Here is a 17585-nt window from a genome sequence, read left to right as displayed (position 1 = left end):
CCTTACACATGAGCCGTGTGTGCGGAACTGTATCGAACGCTTTTGCAAAATCCAAATATATCACGTCCACAGCCACCCCTCTGTCCAGGGTTTTACTTACCTCTTCATAAAAGGAAATCAGGTTTGTTGACAACTTCTGTCTTGTATTCTTTCATTTCTGTTCAATCTATCATCCAAAAATGGAAAGAGTATGGCACAACTGAAAACCTACCAAGACATGGCTGTCCACCTAAACTGACAGGCTGGGCAAGGAGAGCATTAATCGGAGAAGCAGGCACATGGTAACTCTGAAGGAGCTGCAGAGATCCACAGCTCAGGTGGGAGAATCTGTCCACAGGACAACTATTAGGCCCCGTACACACGACCGGATCTGTCCGCTGGGATTTATCCGCGGATCAGTTCCAGCAGATAAATCCGGTCGTGTGTACGGCCTAGCGGACATTTTTCGGCGGACATTTGTCCAGCCGACCGTTTTCCAGCGGATAAAATTTTCTTAGCATGCTAAGAAATCTATCCGCTGGAAACCTGTCCGTCGGACTTATCCGGTCGTCTGTACAGACTCACCGGATAAGTCCAACCGATCCCCATCCCTCGCATGCGTCGAAGTGATTCGACGCATGGGTGGAAGTATTTACCTTCCTGGGTCGCGCACATCGTCGCGGCGACGGCACGGCCACGTCGCGACACGTCACCGCGGATGTTTTCCGCTGGGATTTTGGTCTGATGGTGTGTACAACCATCAGACCAAAATCCGCCAGCCGACATATCTGATGGAAACGGTCCGGCGGACCGTTTCCATCGGATAATCCGGTCGTGTGTACAGGGCCTCAGTTGTGCACTCCACAAATCTGGCCTTAATTGATGTGGCAAGAAGAAAGCCATTGTTGAAAGAAAGCTAAAAGAAGTCCCGTTTCCAGTTTGCGATGAATAGGCAAAATGTCATCTCTAGATGTGCAAAGCTGGTAAAGACATCCCAAAAAGACTTGCAGCTGTAATTGCAGCGAAAGGTGGTTCTACGAAGAATTGATTTAGGGGGGCTGAATACAAATGCACGCCACACTTTTCAGATCTTTTATTCGTAAAAGATTTGAAAAACCATTTATAATTTTCCTTCCGCAATTTTATGTGCCACTTTGTGTTGGTCTATCACATAAGGCCTGGCTCACACCTATGCATCTTTTAGTGCGTTTTCAGTTTTTCAGAAACACCCTAAAGTCCATTTAACATGATTTCCTATGGATGTTGTTCACATCTGTGCTTTTAATGGAAAGGGCCAGGGCCTTTTTTTTGGTTCCTTAGACTTTAATGGATTAAAAGCCTGTTGTGAAAAATGCAAAATGCACCTGGAATATGCAACCTGCATAGGTGTGAATCCGGCCTAAAATCCCCAAAAAATGCATTTACGTTTTTGGTTGTAATATGACAAAATGGGATATGAATACTTTTTCAAGGCACTGTGTGTGTATGTATGTATGTATGTGTGTATATAAAAAAAAAATCTATATACACACAGTAGGGGTTATTTACGAAAGGCAAATCCACTTTGCACTACAAGAACACTGCAAGTGCACTTGAAAGTGCACTTGCTGTGAACTTGGATGTGCAGTCGCTGTAGATCTGAGGGGAACATGCAAGGAAAATAAAAAACAGCATTTTTGCTTGCACATGATTGGATGATAAAATCAGCAGAGCTTCTCCTAATTTCAGAGCTTCCCCTCAGATTTACAGCGATATACAGCAACTGCACTTACAAGTGCACTTGCAGTGCAGAGTGGATTTCCCTTTAGTAAATCAACCCCAGTATCTCACAAAATGGAGTACACCCCTCAAATTTTTGAAAATATTTTATTATATCTTTTCATGTATATCTTTTCATTCTTTTCATGTGACAACACTGAGGAAATGACACTTTGCTACAATGTAAAGTAGTGAGTGTACAGCTTGTATAACAGTGTAAATTTGCTGTCCCCTCAAAATAACTCAACACGCAGCCATTAATGTCTAAACCGCTTGCAACTAAAGTGAGTACACTCCTAAGTGAAAATGTCCAAATTGGGCCCAAAGTGTCAATATTTATTCTGGCCACCATTATTTTCCAGCACTGACTTAACCCTTTGGGCATGGAGTTCACCAGAGCAGGTTGCCACTGGTGTCCTCTTCCACTCCTCCATGATGACATGACGGAGCTGGCAGATGTTAGAGACCTTGCGCTCCTCCATCTTCCATTTGAGGATGCCCCACAGATGCTCAATAGGGTTTAGGCCTGGAGACATGCTTGGCCAGTCAGACCTTTACCATCAGCTTATTTAACAAGTCAGTGGTTGTCTTGGAGGCATGTTTGGGATCGTTATAATGTTGGAATACGGCTCTGCGGCCCAGTCGCCGAAGGGAGGGGATCATTCTCTGCTTCAGTATGTTACAGTACATTTTATCGTTCATGATTCTTTCAATGAACTGTAGCTCCCCAGTGCAGGCAGCACTCATGCAGCCCCAGACAATGACACTCCCACCACCATACTTGACTGTAGGCAAGACACACTTGTCTTTGTACTCCTCACCTGGTTGCCGCCACACACGATTGGCACCATTTGAACCAAATAAGTTCATCTTGGTCTCATGAGACCACAGCACATGGTTCCAGTAATCCATGTCCTTAGTCTTCCTTCTGGGACGACAACCATGCAGACCAATTTAATGCAGTGTAAAGTCTGAGAACTGACAGGCTGACCCCCCCACCCCTTCAACCTTTGCAGCAATGCTGGCAGCACTCGTATGTCTATTTCCCAAAGACAACCTCTGCATATGATGCTAAGCACATGCACTCAACTTCTTTGGTCGACCATGGAGAGGCCTGTTCTGAGTGGAACCTGTCTTGTTAGACCGCCGTATGGTCTTGACCACCATGCTGCAGCTCAGTTTCAGGGTCTTGGCAATCTTCTTATAGCCTAGGCCATCTTTATGAAGAACAACAATTTTTTTTTTTCAGATCCTCAGAGAGTTCTTTGCCATGAGGTGCCATGTTGAACTTGCAGTGACCAGTATGAGAGAGTGATAGCAATAACACAAAATTTAACACACCTGCTCCCCATTCACACCTGAGATCTTGTAACACTAACAAGTCACATGACACCGTGGAGGGAAAATGGCTAATTGGATCCAATTTGGATATTTTTACTTAGATATATATAATGACTGAATAAATAACGCTGCTTGTTGTAGAGTGCAATATACATATTGTGGCTAAATGAAGTGATCCCTTATGGCTAGTCAAAGCTGTCACAAAACACAATGATCACCACTAAAAATAAAAATTCCCAGACAACTGGATCCACACATTTATAGGCAGTGTAATCGAAAAATGCAAAGATGGCACAGTTCTGTATTCTCCTTTTCATTTTTCATGACAAATTATGCCTCTTCCATGCTTTTCATCTTAGGATTAGGTATCTTATTATATACCATTGATGCACAGTAAGGCTTTATGCACATTGGAGCTTTTTAATCCTTTTCTGCTAGCAGGAGAAAAGTAGCTGCAGATGTGTTTTGTAAGGGTTGGGTGACAGGATGGTTGTCACGTCCTCCACGTTTTTCCCTTTTCATTGATCGCCAAGCAAGAATTACATGAGAGGCATACTCCAAGGTGGGTTCTTTGGACTACCCCAAGCACTGAACGGGGTCAATGGCCCTTGCACGTGGGGTAACGCTTTGTCTGAAGGCCTGCCTACCAATGCCCAAGACCAGGCGGGAGTCACGGTCATGTGAAGAGTCAAACATTAAGGCGGCCTCCCAACTCAGAAAAGAGCCACATGTGTGCAGTACCCAAAATAGTTCCCTCTTAAATTGCTTCATCCTACACACTTGTACTGATGTATGTTTTGCATTCGGAGGGACAGGCTGAGCTTCTGCCCACTCCACCAGCCACCGTACCTCTGTTGCCTCACTCCCAGTAACAGAATGGGGTCCCACCGAGTCCATACTATGTGGATCTTATTCCTATGGATCAGCCCATAGATCTCTGTAATGCTAGTCTTCTCCTGGTGACCAGCAGAGCTGAATAGCCAGGGAGGGAGTCAAAGCAAACTCCCTCGCTACTGACGAGCATGTCACCTAACCAGGTACCACACCTTCTTGTGTTCTTGTGAATGCTCATGACAACTACCTCTTCTTCTTTTTTGTCTTGTTGAATGAACCTCTGTCATAGTGATGTTACACATACCCTCTATTGTGGTTATGGACCCATGTTCTCTGGTAATACACCAAGACCTCACATGCACCCCTTGAATAACTTAACTTACTGCAAGCTACTGTAACTAGTATGTAGTATGACATGCCATAGCCTCTTTCCCTTAACTAAACCTAACTGTGCCTGCCCCAGGTTACCTGCACAGGTGAATCCTCTTTGGGAAAAGTCCACATTTAGCAATGATCGAACAGAGAAGTCCATGTTTCTGGGGTCTTCCAGCAAATTGGTGCTCCAGAGCGAACCACAGGTCCCAGCAAGTCTCTAGCGTGTGTTCCCCATGCGTTTTTCCAAGTTTTCCCCAAAGCCCTCCCCCCTTTGTATCTGGACCTCTTCCCTTTTATGGAACATGGGAGAGAGGCTGGACCCCAGAGAAAGCTCGCCAGGGAAAAGTCAGCAAAGACATTAAACGTTTCCTCCTGACCTGGGCAGCCAGGTGCTAACTATAGAGTGAGCTATCCGCCTACACGTTTAGGCATGTCAAGAGCTTGGGGTGTTGTGGAAAGGTTTCCCCAATGGGGCTTTAAAACAGCAATCTAACAAGATAAAAAAAAATAGAATAAATGATGATGTTTGTGTATTTCATTGGTCAGAATAATAATTTATTCTGGCCATTGAAATAAAAAAGCGCTCAAGCAAGAAAAAAAATCTGTAAAACAGGCATTTGATGGCTGCAGTGTGCACAAGGCCTAAACGGTGTCAAACAACGCATTGTGTGTCATCCTCACAATTTTGGGCGTTTGTTTGCATCCATTCCAGATGAATCATCTGACAATCTAGAAAATCCTGCACAGCAAGCATGTAATGCAATATATACATAATATTTAATATGGTGAATAATAAGGTCAAACCTTTTGATTACCGGTATATTTTCATTTGTAATAGTGTGTGGTTGAAAATTCTGTGAGCTTTTTGAAATTAGTTTTTCACTCTGTCCACAGCCACCCTTTACATTACAGTGCACCTTTACAGTGCAGTCCCCTTTACATTAATGTATCGGGACTTGTGATGTAAATGGGGCTCTGTGATTTAAAGGGGGACTGCACTGTGCAGTTCACCCCTGCACCCTGCTCGCAGCCCACCCCTGTACTCCTCTCCAAAGCTCACCCCTGTACCCTGCCCGCAGCCCACCTCTGTACCTTGCCTGCAGCTCCCCTCTGTAACCCTCTCCATAGCTCCCCTCTGTACTCCGCTCACGCTTGTACCAGTCTGGGGATCGCGGTCTGTGATAGCTCTGCACGGACTGTGGTTCGCCGCTCATCTCCTGCTGTGTGGCCCGGACAGCAACAGGTCACGGCCCGTGGGTTGGGGACCACTGCTGTATATGACAGTATTGTGCATGTAAAAAGTCTGAGGACACAAAGTCTTATTTACACATTTATTTCTACTAAAGATTTATTTTGTGAAGTGTGTAATATATTTTTATAATGTGCATGCATGGAAGTAGATATCCATAACTGAGCAGTCTTTCCACCTAAACTTATAAAAACATAAAAAAGTAACCCATTCCTGACCAGTGTCTTTACTAGATTTGTCAGCTTTTTACTCAAGCTTTTAACCCACTGTTTATATTACATATGCATGTCCATGTGGGATGCCCCAACAGGGGCTGAGGGGCACTGTGGCCCAATAAGGAAGACAGGGGGGCACTGTGGTTTACTAAGGAGAGACAGGGGGGCAGCTGGCTGGAAGCTTGGTAGGAGGGAGGCTATGGCCTGGCAGCAGGCAACAGCCCAGTGGTTAAGAACCACTGGTCTAATCACCCAGTAGCCAGCAGGATACATGTCAAGGGTGGTACTGTGCATGGAAATATGAATTCAAGGTTATCTAAAGAGGATAAATAGAAAGAAATATATAAATACAGTAAGTACACCTAAAGTTAAATGATTTATATTTGCCTTGAATTGTTTTGTTTACACATTTAAATTATAAAGTTGCAGCATAGGTAAAATCGGTACATAAAAGGTATTTACACATGCACAAATGTTTTATTCCTTAAACCTGCACAGAGTTTATCAAATTAAAAACCCTTAAATCCCACCACAACAGCATATGGTTCTGATGGCTGTGCTAGTGGAAAAAAACAAATTGAGATTGAACTAAAATATTGGTGACACTCTGTGATGGAGGAACAGAACACACATGGAGATCAAGAGTGGTTTTAGGGCCCTTGGCCAAGGGGATCTTTATTTGTGGGGCTCAACAGGCAGGGTGTCAGGGCTGGGCTCTTAGGCCCCTTTCAGACGTGCGGACCGTATGTCCGCTTTTTCAACCATCCGTTTGCAGATGAAAAAGGGACATACATTGGTCCCTATGTGATTGTGGGTGTCAGTGGATAAACATCCGCTGACACCCATAATCACCCGCCTCCGCAAAGACCTGATTTTGCGGACGGGAGAAAACCCTATTTTTTTCTTCCGTCTGCGGATCGGATCGGATGAACACGGACACACGGTCCGTGTTCATACGATCCCCCATAGGGGAGAGCGGAGAAAAGACAGGGCGGTCCCTGCACCACTGTGGGGACCGCCCTGTCAGCCGCCGGCTCAGCGAGGATGTACGGAGCGATCCCCGCTGAGCTTATGGACACACGGAGGCGGATCATTACTGATCCGACCCGTGTGAAAGGGCCCTTAGCAGTTCTCTTCTCAGTGCTCAGGTTGCTCAGTTGTCGGGTGTTTGTCTGCACTCATTGTTTGTTTCCACAGTGGCTCACCTGGTTATCATTACCTGCTCATCAGTCTAGCCTACAGCCAGCCCCTTCTGGAAATTTAAACTGCCTTGTTCATTTATTTTGTGCCTTCGCCTTGGTCAGCCTATCCTGAGTTTCTCTGCTGAGTTCCTGTTAAAGACTTAGCCCAGCTGACGTTCCTGATCCTGATCTTTGGCTTCCAACTACGCTGATCCCTGGCTTCCTGATTACCCGTTTTGGCTTCTTAACCCTTGCTCATGTTTTGACTCTGTTTCCGATCTGTGCTATTACTATTACATTAAAGGTGTGATTTTTACTGCATTTTCTGTCTGTCTGATTCATGGTTTCTGACATTAGGCAAAAGCCATGAATTCAGAAGATGCAGATAATCTGTCTGGTTGTAATATTTTTTTGAGATTGAATGAGCACAATTGGACTTTAAGGTTTTAGGTCATGTCCCCATGTTCTCGATTTTGGTTTTATATTGAAAGCCTTCCTGAACCTTATTCACCCCCTTGATGTATTTAAATGTTTCAATCATGTCTCCCCTTTCCCTTATTTCTTCCAGACTATTGGTGCTCATTAGTTTGGCTCCATTGTGACAGCCAGCTCTGTTCTCCTTTGGTTACAAAAACTGTGTCTCCCTGTTAGTGCTGGATTTCCTGAATATTCAATAGGAATTTCCGCAAAAATTGCCTCTAATTTACTCAATGCATCGCTCAAAATGTACCAAGTGTACCACGTTACTAATGGTTATGAATGAAATTGAGATTTTTCTGTAGTTAAAATTCATTGAAGTCTGCTAAAGGTGAAGTTTGCTAAAAAATTCCCTGGTCATCCAAAAGCCCTGGTTTACACTGGTGCGATTTGACAAGTCAAATCAGCTGCATTTTCCAGCAGTAACACTGTCCTAATCGTTGCGATGCCGCATCTGCGGCGCTGCACTGATTTAAAAAAGTAGTTTTTGTACTACTTTTTGCGATTTTGACCTGCGATTTACATTGACATCTGTGCAGAAACCTGCACAGGTGTCTCTGTAATCGCAGCCGAAATCGGGACTGCCAGCGGGAGTCATTCCCGCAACCCAGTGTGAACCTGGGCTAATACTTGTTTTATAACATCAATACATGAACATGTAATAGGCTTCTAGGTGGCAAAACGCATCAGCAAAAAAAATACAAATTCTAGATTGCCAGATGTGTTCAGGACAATTCCTACCTTGTCTTCTGTAAAACTATTTTATCTGAATATACAAGCGGTAAGCTCTATATAGTATAGCATTGTCTTATTTTTAAATGTATGGTGTGCTTTCCTCTATGCAATCTTAGGTTCATCCCTGTGTTTGTGTTGAAGGAAAAATCACTAATGGAAAAAATGGAAAAACAGGTAAGGCAAAGAGCTTGTGTGACTGTTTCTGATGTGGATGAGACATTTTAGTTTGGTACACCTTCCTTTCTCCAAATATGGCAAGACAAATTGTAAACGGTGGGAACCCAATCGTAATGCATCCTCCACTTGTTCCTTTTATTGGTTGTATTATGCATGTGATATCGGCAATAAACAACAGAGTCCTACGGCCCAGGTTTATATAAGGGTTTCAAATCTAATATGATTTTAGGTACTTTTGCTTGCGTTGACTTGGGCTTCAGTTGACTTTTTTAGTTGCTTAAGGAGCCATTTTAAGCAGCTTTTAACCACTTGACAACTGGGCACTTAAACACCCTTAATAACCAGACCAATTTTCAGCTTTCGGTGCTCTCACATTTTGAATGACAATAACTCAGTCATACAACACTGTAACCAAATGAAATTTTTGTCCTTTTTTTCCCACAAATAGAGCTTTCTTTTGGTGGTATTTGATCACCTCTGCGGTTTTTATTTTTTCCGCTAATAATGAAAAAAGAACGAAAATTTTGTAAAAAAATGATTTTTTTTTCATTTCTATTATAAAATTTTGCAAAAAATGAATTTTTCTTCATAAATTTGGCCTAAAATGTATACTGCTACATATCTTTGGTAAAAAAAAAAAAAAAATTGGGTTATTATTTAGTCTGGGTGAAAGTTATAGGGTCTACAAGCTATGGTACCAATTACTGAAAATTGATCAATTTGATCACACCCGATGTACTGACAGCCTCTCTCATTTCTTGAGACCCTAACATGCCAGAAAAGTACAAATACCCCCCAAATGACCCCTTTTTGGAAAGAAGACATTCCAAGGTATTTAGAAAGAGGCATGGTGAGTTTTTAGAAGTTGTAATTTTTTCCCACAATTCTTTGCAAAATCAAGATTTTTTTTTTTTTTTTTTTTTTCCACAAAATGTTCATATTCGCCGGTTATTTCTCACACACAGCATATGCATAACACTAATTACACCCCAAAACACATTCTGCTATTCCTCCCGAGTATGCCGATACCAAATGTGTGAGACTTTTACACAGCGTGGCCACATAGAGAGGCCCGACATGCAGGGAGCACCATCAGGCGTTCTGGAGCACCGAGACCAATTCTGACATTTCTCTCCTACATGGAAAAATCATCATTTATTTGCTAGAAAATTGCATAGAACCCCAAAACATTATATATGCTTTTTTAGCAAAAACCCTAGAGAATACAATGGCGGTCGTTGCAACTTTTTATCGCGCACGTTATTTTCGCAGCAATTGTTCGAATGCGTTTTTTTGGAAATAAAACGGTTTTGTGCTTTTAAAAAAAAAAAAACATTAAAGTTAGCCCAATGTTTTTGCATAATATGAAAGATGAAGTTACGCCGAGTCAATAGATACCCAACATGTCACCCTTCAATATTGCACACGCTTGTGGAATGGCGCCAAACTTCGCTACTTAAAAATCCCCATAGGCGACGCTTTAAATATTTTTACTGGTTACATCTTTTTAGTTGGAGAAGAGCTCTAGGGCCAAAAGTATTGCTCTTGCTCCAACGTTCGCAGCGATACCTCACATGTGTGGTTTGAACACCGTTTTCATATGTGGGCGGGACTTACGTGTGCGGTCGCTTCTGTATACGAGCACGCAGGAACAGGGGCGCTTTAAAAAAATATATATATTTTTATTGTTCATTTCACTTTATTTATTTTAGTTTGATACGTTTTTCCCCAAAAATAAATGTTTTGATCACTTTTATTCCTATTACAAGGAATGTAAACATCCCTTGTAATAGGAATATAGCATGACAGGTCCTCTTTACAGTGAGATGTGGGGTCAATAAGACCCCACATCTCACCTCTAGGCTGGGAAGCCTGAAAAAAAATAAAAAAATAAAACGATCCTGGTTTCGATCGTAGCGGTGAGTCAGAAGAGGCACCAGAGGGAGAAGGGAGGGGAGACATCCCCTTTCGCCTCCCGTAAGAACGATCAAGAGGCGGAACAGCCGACATGATTGTTCTTACGGTGTAGGGAATCGCCGGCTGAAAAAAATGATATCTGAATGATGTCTGTAGCTGCAGGCATCATTCAGATATCCCTGCACAAAGTCAAGGACGTCATGACGGCCGGCGGGCGGGAAGTGGTTAAAACGCATTTTTTTCCCAGAGTATTTTCTGGGTACTGCAGAGTATTAGCCGGGGTATTGCAGAGTATTGGTGTTGGGGTATTGCAGAGTATTGGTGCGGGGGTATTGCCGAGTATTGGTGCGGGGGTATTGCCGAGTATTGGTGCGGGGGTATTGCAGAGTATTGGTGCTGGGGTATTGCAGAGTATTGGTGTTGGGGTATTGCAGAGTATTGGTGTTGGGGTATTGCAGAGTATTGGTGCGGGGGTATTGCAGAGTATTGGTGCGGGGGTATTGCAGAGTATTGGTGCGGGGGTATTGCAGAGTATTGGTGCGGGGGTATTGCAGAGTATTGGTGCGGGGGTATTGCAGAGTAATTGCGCAGAGTAATTGTGCAGGGGTATTGCAGAGTATTGCCGGGGAGTAATGCAGAGTATTGCCGGGGAGTAATGCAGAGTATTGCCGGGGAGTAATGCAGAGTATTGCCGGGGAGTAATGCAGAGTATTGCGCAGGGGGGTATGCAGAGTATTGCGCAGGGGGGTATGCAGAGTATTGCGCAGGGGGTGGTATGCAGAGTATTGCGCAGGGGGGTATGCAGAGTATTGCGCAGGGGGGTATGCAGAGTATTTCGCAGGGGGGTATGCAGAGTATTTCGCAGGGGGGTATGCAGAGTATTGCGCAGGGGGGTATGCAGAGTATTGCGCAGGGGGGTATGCAGAGTATTGCGCAGGGGGGTATGCAGAGTATTGCGAAGGGGGGTATGCAGAGTATTGCGCAGGGGAGGTATGCAGAGTATTGCGCAGGTGGGGGGTATGCAGAGTATTTCGCAGGTGGGGGGTATGCAGAGTATTTCGCAGGTGGGGGGTATGCAGAGTATTTCGTAGGGGGGGGTGTATGCAGAGTATTGCGCAGGGGGGTATGCAGAGTATTGCGCAGGGGGGTATGCAGAGTATTGCGCAGGGGGGTATGCAGAGTATTGCGCAGGGGGGTATGCAGAGTATTGCGCAGGGGGGTATGCAGAGTATTGCGCAGGGGGGTATGCAGAGTATTGCGCAGGGGGGTATGGAGAGTATTGCGCAGGGGAGGTATGCAGAGTATTGCGCAGGGGGGGGGTATGCAGAGTATTTCGCAGGTGGGGGGTATGCAGAGTATTTCGCAGGTGGGGGGTATGCAGAGTATTTCGCAGGTGGGGGGTATGCAGAGTATTGCGCAGGGGGGATATGCAGAGTATTGCGCAGGGGGGGTATGCAGAGTATTGCGCAGGGGGGGTATGCAGAGTATTGCGCAGGGGGGGTATGCAGAGTATTGCGCAGGGGGGGTATGCAGAGTATTGCGCAGGGGGGGTATGCAGAGTATTGCGCAGGGGGGGTATGCAGAGTATTGCGCAGGGGGGGTATGCAGAGTATTGCGCAGGGGGGTATGCAGAGTATTGCGCAGGGGGGTATGCAGAGTATTGCCGGGGGTATGCAGAGTATTGTAGGGGGGGTATTGCAGAGTGTATTGCACAGTATTGCAGAGTATTGTAGGGGGTATGCAGAGTATTGCAGAGTATTGTAGGGGGTATGCAGAGTATTGCAGAGTATTGTAGGGGGTATGCAGAGTATTGCAGAGTATTGTAGGGGGTATGCAGAGTATTGCAGAGTATTGTAGGGGGTATGCAGAGTATTGTAGGGGGGGGGGTATTGCAGGGGGTTTCAGGGATGGCTGAGCAGGGATGGATGGATCTGTGACTGCAATAGTCACAGATCCATCCACAGCGCTGCTGACACCCGCGCTCCCCCCTCTCACACTGTACCGCTCGGTACAGAGAGAGGAGGGAGGAACCGGCGTCATCAAAAGACGCCGGTTTGTTTACATGTGATCGCTCCGTCATTGGACGGAGCGATCACATGGTAAACGGCCGCTATCAGCGGCCGTTTACCGCGATTCGTGATCGGCCGGGTCCTCTGGACCCGGCGGTCACGGATGTTCCCGTGTGCGCGTCCCAGGGGACGCGCGGGAGACGGACTCTGGGAGGACGTACATTGACGCCCTCCTAGAGTTAACCACCCGCCCTGTAGACGTATATTGTCTATAGGGCGGTTACCAAGTGGTTAAGTTGTATCAATGTATGCTCAATTTTATAATGTTTATCCCCAGGGTAAATATGGAAGATACCCTAGTATTGAATAAGCATTCCTGGTGGCTTCAGAATTAAAGGTTCACTGACAACTCTGAATGCTGATCACTAAGCTAAAATGGAGTAAGCAGGTCAATTGTCTGTCTGTTCTCCTTTTATCACTAATTAGTAATTATCCTGGGTCTTCTCTGCAAATGAAATTTAGTTAAATCCTGAATCTGTGCACATAGGGCCAAATCCACAAATATCGGGCGCAACTTAAATCTTCCGATTTAAGTTACACCGCCGCAAAATTTCTCCCTAAGTGCCCGATCCACAAAGCACTTACCTTGAAATTTGCGGCGGTGTAACTTAAATGTGTCCGGCGCAAGGCGTGCCGAATCTAATGGGGCGAGTCCCATTTAAATTAGGCGCGCTCCCACGCCGGACGTACTGCGCATGCTCCGTCGGGTAACTTACCCGACGTGCATTGCGCTAACTGACGTCGCTCCGACGTCATTTGCTTAGATGTTAACGTAAATGGCGTCCAGCGCCATTCACGAACGTCTTACGCAAACGACGTAGAATTTAAATTTTGACGCGGGAACGACGGCCATACTTAACATGGCTTAAGAGAACTAGGGCTCAGCCCTAGTTTTACGCGGCGTAACTCGACGTAAACGATGTAGATTTAGAGCGACGGGCCCGTCGGAACGTTCGTGGATCGCCGTAAGTGTTCATTTGCATATTCTAGGCCGGCCGCAATGGCCTCGCCACCTAGCGGCCGGCCTAGAATTGCACCCTTAAGATCCGACAGTGTAATTCAATTACACATGTCGGATCTTCTGCCTATCTATGGTAAACTGATTCTGTGGTTCAGTTCCATAGATAGAAACAGGGATACGCCGGCGTATCAGTAGATACGTCGGCATATCCCTTTTGTGGATTACCCCCATAGAGGATACGCCACCGACCCTAACTGCAGGTCGAATAAAATCTTGTAGCAGGCCGAATATGACTCATGGGCCGGAGACCCCTGATTTAAAGGAAATTTGTACTGAAAAAGGCTGCCATTGTTGACATATTTATGAAAAAGCTATTTCTTAGAGAGGTCAGCAACATCAGAATCCATGTTTTTGCCTGTACAGATTAACCTTAAAAAAACAGGTCTGCCTGTAAAGAGAATAATAAATACTTATGCCTGTAAAGAGAATAATAAATACTTATGTGTCACACAAAATTTATTTATCTATACGTGGTTGGGGAGGACACATGATTATATGATTTACCTATTTTTTACTCACTATCATCATGTATGAGAATACAGAGGTCTTTCATGTGTTTGTTTATTTTCGTGATTGTCCAGGGAACCAGATGGTAAAGTTGTCGGTGCCTGGATCCTATGAGAAGCAGATATGTGCTCCATTAAAACAAGCGCAAACCCAAGAGGAAGGGATTCCATTTGTATTCCATGCGGACCGTGATATAAGCCCTTCTCTAAATGTTTGCCTACAACAGACTCTACAAGTAGGGCAGGTCAGTGACTAGAAATTGTCCTTAAATTTAGGCTTTTCAAAGTTATCTATACCTCTCATTGTATTACTCAGTAATATGGGGCATCCATCATGACATTTTGGGGGTACCATCCAAAAGTAACTGGAAATTGTGATCTCACATGAAATTAGTCAGTGAAACCCAACTTTACCCCACTGACAAATTTAAAGTATTGTAACCAATGTAATTTTTTTTAAATAGACAAACTTTAATTGCATCCCAGTTTTAGTCCGTAGGGTTCAATATTGAGTTGGCCCATCCTTTGCAGCTATAGCAGCTTCAGATCTTCTGGGAAGTATGTCCACAAGGTTTAGGAGTGTGATTATGGATGGGAATGTTTGACCATTCTTCCAGAAGTGCATTTGTGAGGTCAGGCCCTGATGTGGACAAGAGTGCCTGACCTCACAAATGCGCTTTTGGAAGAATGGTCAAACATTCCCATATACACACACCTAAAGCTTGTGGACAGCCTTCCCAGAAGAGTTGAAACTGTTATAGATGCAACGAGTGGGCTAGCTCAATATTGAACCCTAGGGACTAAAGGCTCATACACACAGTCAGACATCCAACAAAATTTTCCTTGTTTTTTTTTCTAATTGATTTGTCCGGCCACACCCATAGCATACACACAGTCAGACTTTTCTGCAAACTTTTCTAAAACTTTCCTAACATCACATGTTTTTTTTTGCTATTTTCTCCTCTTTACCGCCACCCTTTGGTTAACTTCTGCTATTGTTTGTTGCTTTTAACATTGGTTCTGAGCATGCGTATTTGCACTTTGTCCAAAAGTTGGTTGGATTGCTGTACACACAGTCAGACAAGGCACCACCGGACTTTTGTTGCCGAAAAGTTGGTCCGTTTGCAGACCCAACTTTTTGTTGGTTGAAACCCGAAAAAGTTGGTCTGATGGAGCGTACACACGTTCAGACAAATTAGAAAACTTGCAGATTTTGAAGTTGGTTGGCAAAAAGTGTGACTGTGTGTATGGGGCTTAAGACTGGGATGTCATGAAAGTTCGTGTGCGCATAAAGGCAGGCGTCCCAATACTTTTGGTAATATAGTGTATGTATATTGTAATTACTTTTTGCAACACACCTTTTCCATTACAGTATTGGACATTAATTTGATCTTGTACCATTAAATGCTGATTTGTAAATGTTTACTTTAAATAATTTTAAACTTTATTTCCTAATCATTTATCAAAGGACTAATGCCGCGTACACACAATCATTTTTCGGCATGAAAAAAAACGATGTTTTTCGGCATGTAGAAAAAACAAAGTTTTTCCAACTTCATCATTAAAACGACGTTGCCCACACACCATCGTTTTTAAAAAATGCTCTAGCAAAGCGCGGTGACGTACAACACGTACGACGGCACTATAAAGGGGAAGTTCCATGCGGATGACGCCACCCTTGGGGCTGTTTCAGCGGATTCCGTGTTGGTAAAAGACGATTCGCGCTTTTCTGTCTGTTGCAGCATGATGAATGTGCTTACTCCATTATGAACGGTAGTTTTACCAGAACGAGCGCTCCCGTCTCATAACTTGCTTTAGAGCATGCGCGGGTTTTTAAGGACGTTTTAGCCCACACACGATCATTTTTTACAACCCGAAAAACAACATGGTTTAAAACGTTGTTAAAAAATGCAACAAGTTCGAAAAAAAAATGTTTTTTCGTTTTTCAGAACCTGAAAAATTATGTGAAGCCCACACACGATCATTTTAAATGTCATTTTTTTAAAACAACGTTTTTTTCATGCCGAAAAATGATCACGTGTACGCGGCATCAGTCCATGAGGTTCCGATCGGCGTAATTCTGAGACACTGGAGTTATGCTGCTTTATTGAGGAGAGTGGGCACAGGCAAACAAAAAGCTGTAAGATAGTCTAGTATAACCTTCTCCACTCCCAGCAGGCTCCAGTTTTTAGCTGGTGTACTTTTCCTTTTATCAGAGAGAAGCAGACCTATTTCTTTGACTTCTAATACTTTTATCTAGATCCTTTCAGTGGGGTCACTAGGGTTGGTGTTACCCGGTGCGGTAAAACATGGTGTCACCTCTGTTTAGGCTGCCCAGCACCATGCAGGGAGTGCATGTTCACGAGGCGCACCACAAACCAGCCCCTGTAAATGATAGTATAGGGCAGTATAGTGCCAGGTTAGGGTAGTATAGAGTGGTATAGTGACAGGTTGGGTGGTATAAGGCAGGTTAAGGTGGTATAGGGCAGGTTGGGGTGGTATAGGGCAAGTGAGGGTGGCAAAGGGCAGGTTGGGTGCTATGGGGCAAGTTAGGGTGATACAGGGCAGTTTGGGGTGGCATAGGGCAGGTTGGGGTGGTATAGGGAAAGTTAGGGTGGCACAGGGCAAGTTGGGGTGGTATATGGAAAGTTATGGTGGCATAGGGCAGTTTGGGGTAGTATAGGGCAGGTCGGGGTGGCACAGGGAAGGCTGTGGGGGCATAGGGCAGGCTGGGGAGATTCAGGGCAGGCTGGGGTGGCACAGGGCAGTTTGGGGTGACACAGGGCAGGCTGGGGGACACAGGGCAGGCTGGGGTGGCACAGGGCATCTTGGAACTCTATGTAGTGACATTGCAGAGTAACTTACATAGCATGCCTGAAGATGAAGACCTGGGCTTGTGGGTGGGGCTGCTGTGTTCTCGCCTCCTAGCTTCTTCAGCTGTGGCATTATCCATAGTGAAGAAGTCTGTGGGAGGAGAGGAGGAGGCAGCCACACACCCAGCTCCGCCCACCAACATCAGCTCACTCTGGAATAGCCTGACTGAGGAATGTTACAGGCAGCCTCCCCGCACGGCTGGATGCCCTGTTCGCACTGCTCCAATCACTACAGTACAGTGTTTAGCGGTGCAGCGGCCCCGGTGTCACCCCTCTGGCGGGTGTTGCACCCCCATAGCAACGCCTCTGGGTCCTTTTCTTCCACAGGTCTTCTACAGTTTCTGCAGAGCTAGGAAGGCAGATTTCTAGATTGACCGATCCTCGGCATAGCCATAAAGGTCGTACCCAAAACCATCGTAAGGAAGGAGCAGGGCCAGTCTGTGACCTGCAGGCTTGGGGGACTGCTGAGGCACTCTCCTAGACGCTTCATGTAACTGAGCGTACAGGATCAGGGCATCAGTATACCCATCTGGTGGAATCCTGTCTCCAGAAAATCCTTAGGGAGTATGCACTCTAGAAGGGCAAAAGTTGTCTGGATGGGGCTTGTTTTCCTGGATCCTGCCTGCCATTGTCCAGCTCTGAAGCACTGCTGCCATAAGTCAGGTCTTTACGCTTTTGTTCAAGGAGCCTGGGGTTGGTACTGTGCTCCAGTTCATATACTATGCCCACAGTAGTTGACACAGGAGCTCCAGCCATTACACTTTGGGTCTTAGACCGATGGCGGGAAGGGGCGATATGCCATTTTTTAATTAGATGCTTAGTGTAAGTGCTACTGATTCTGTGCAGGCATCTTTCTAGTCTCCACACTGCACATGCGT

At 45.1% G+C, this 17585-nt stretch overlaps 1 protein-coding gene across 1 annotated transcript in view; it reads left to right on the top strand.

Annotated features, from left to right (window-relative positions):
- Positions 1-17585, top strand: part of LOC120920799 (cytosolic phospholipase A2 zeta-like) — a 94096-nt gene that overhangs the window by 39892 nt on the left and 36619 nt on the right. Inside the window, exons 7-8 of the mRNA XM_040333111.1 lie at positions 8261-8318; positions 13910-14079. Coding sequence (XP_040189045.1) covers positions 8261-8318; positions 13910-14079 — 228 coding nt within the window. The remainder of the gene's footprint in view (positions 1-8260; positions 8319-13909; positions 14080-17585) is intronic.

The sequence above is a fragment of the Rana temporaria genome, chromosome 13 (genome assembly GCF_905171775.1).
Source record: "Rana temporaria chromosome 13, aRanTem1.1, whole genome shotgun sequence".
Classification (NCBI taxonomy): Eukaryota; Metazoa; Chordata; class Amphibia; order Anura; family Ranidae; genus Rana; species Rana temporaria.
The sequence above is the reverse complement of the archived record's forward strand: the minus strand, read 5'-3'. Positions and strand labels throughout refer to the sequence as shown.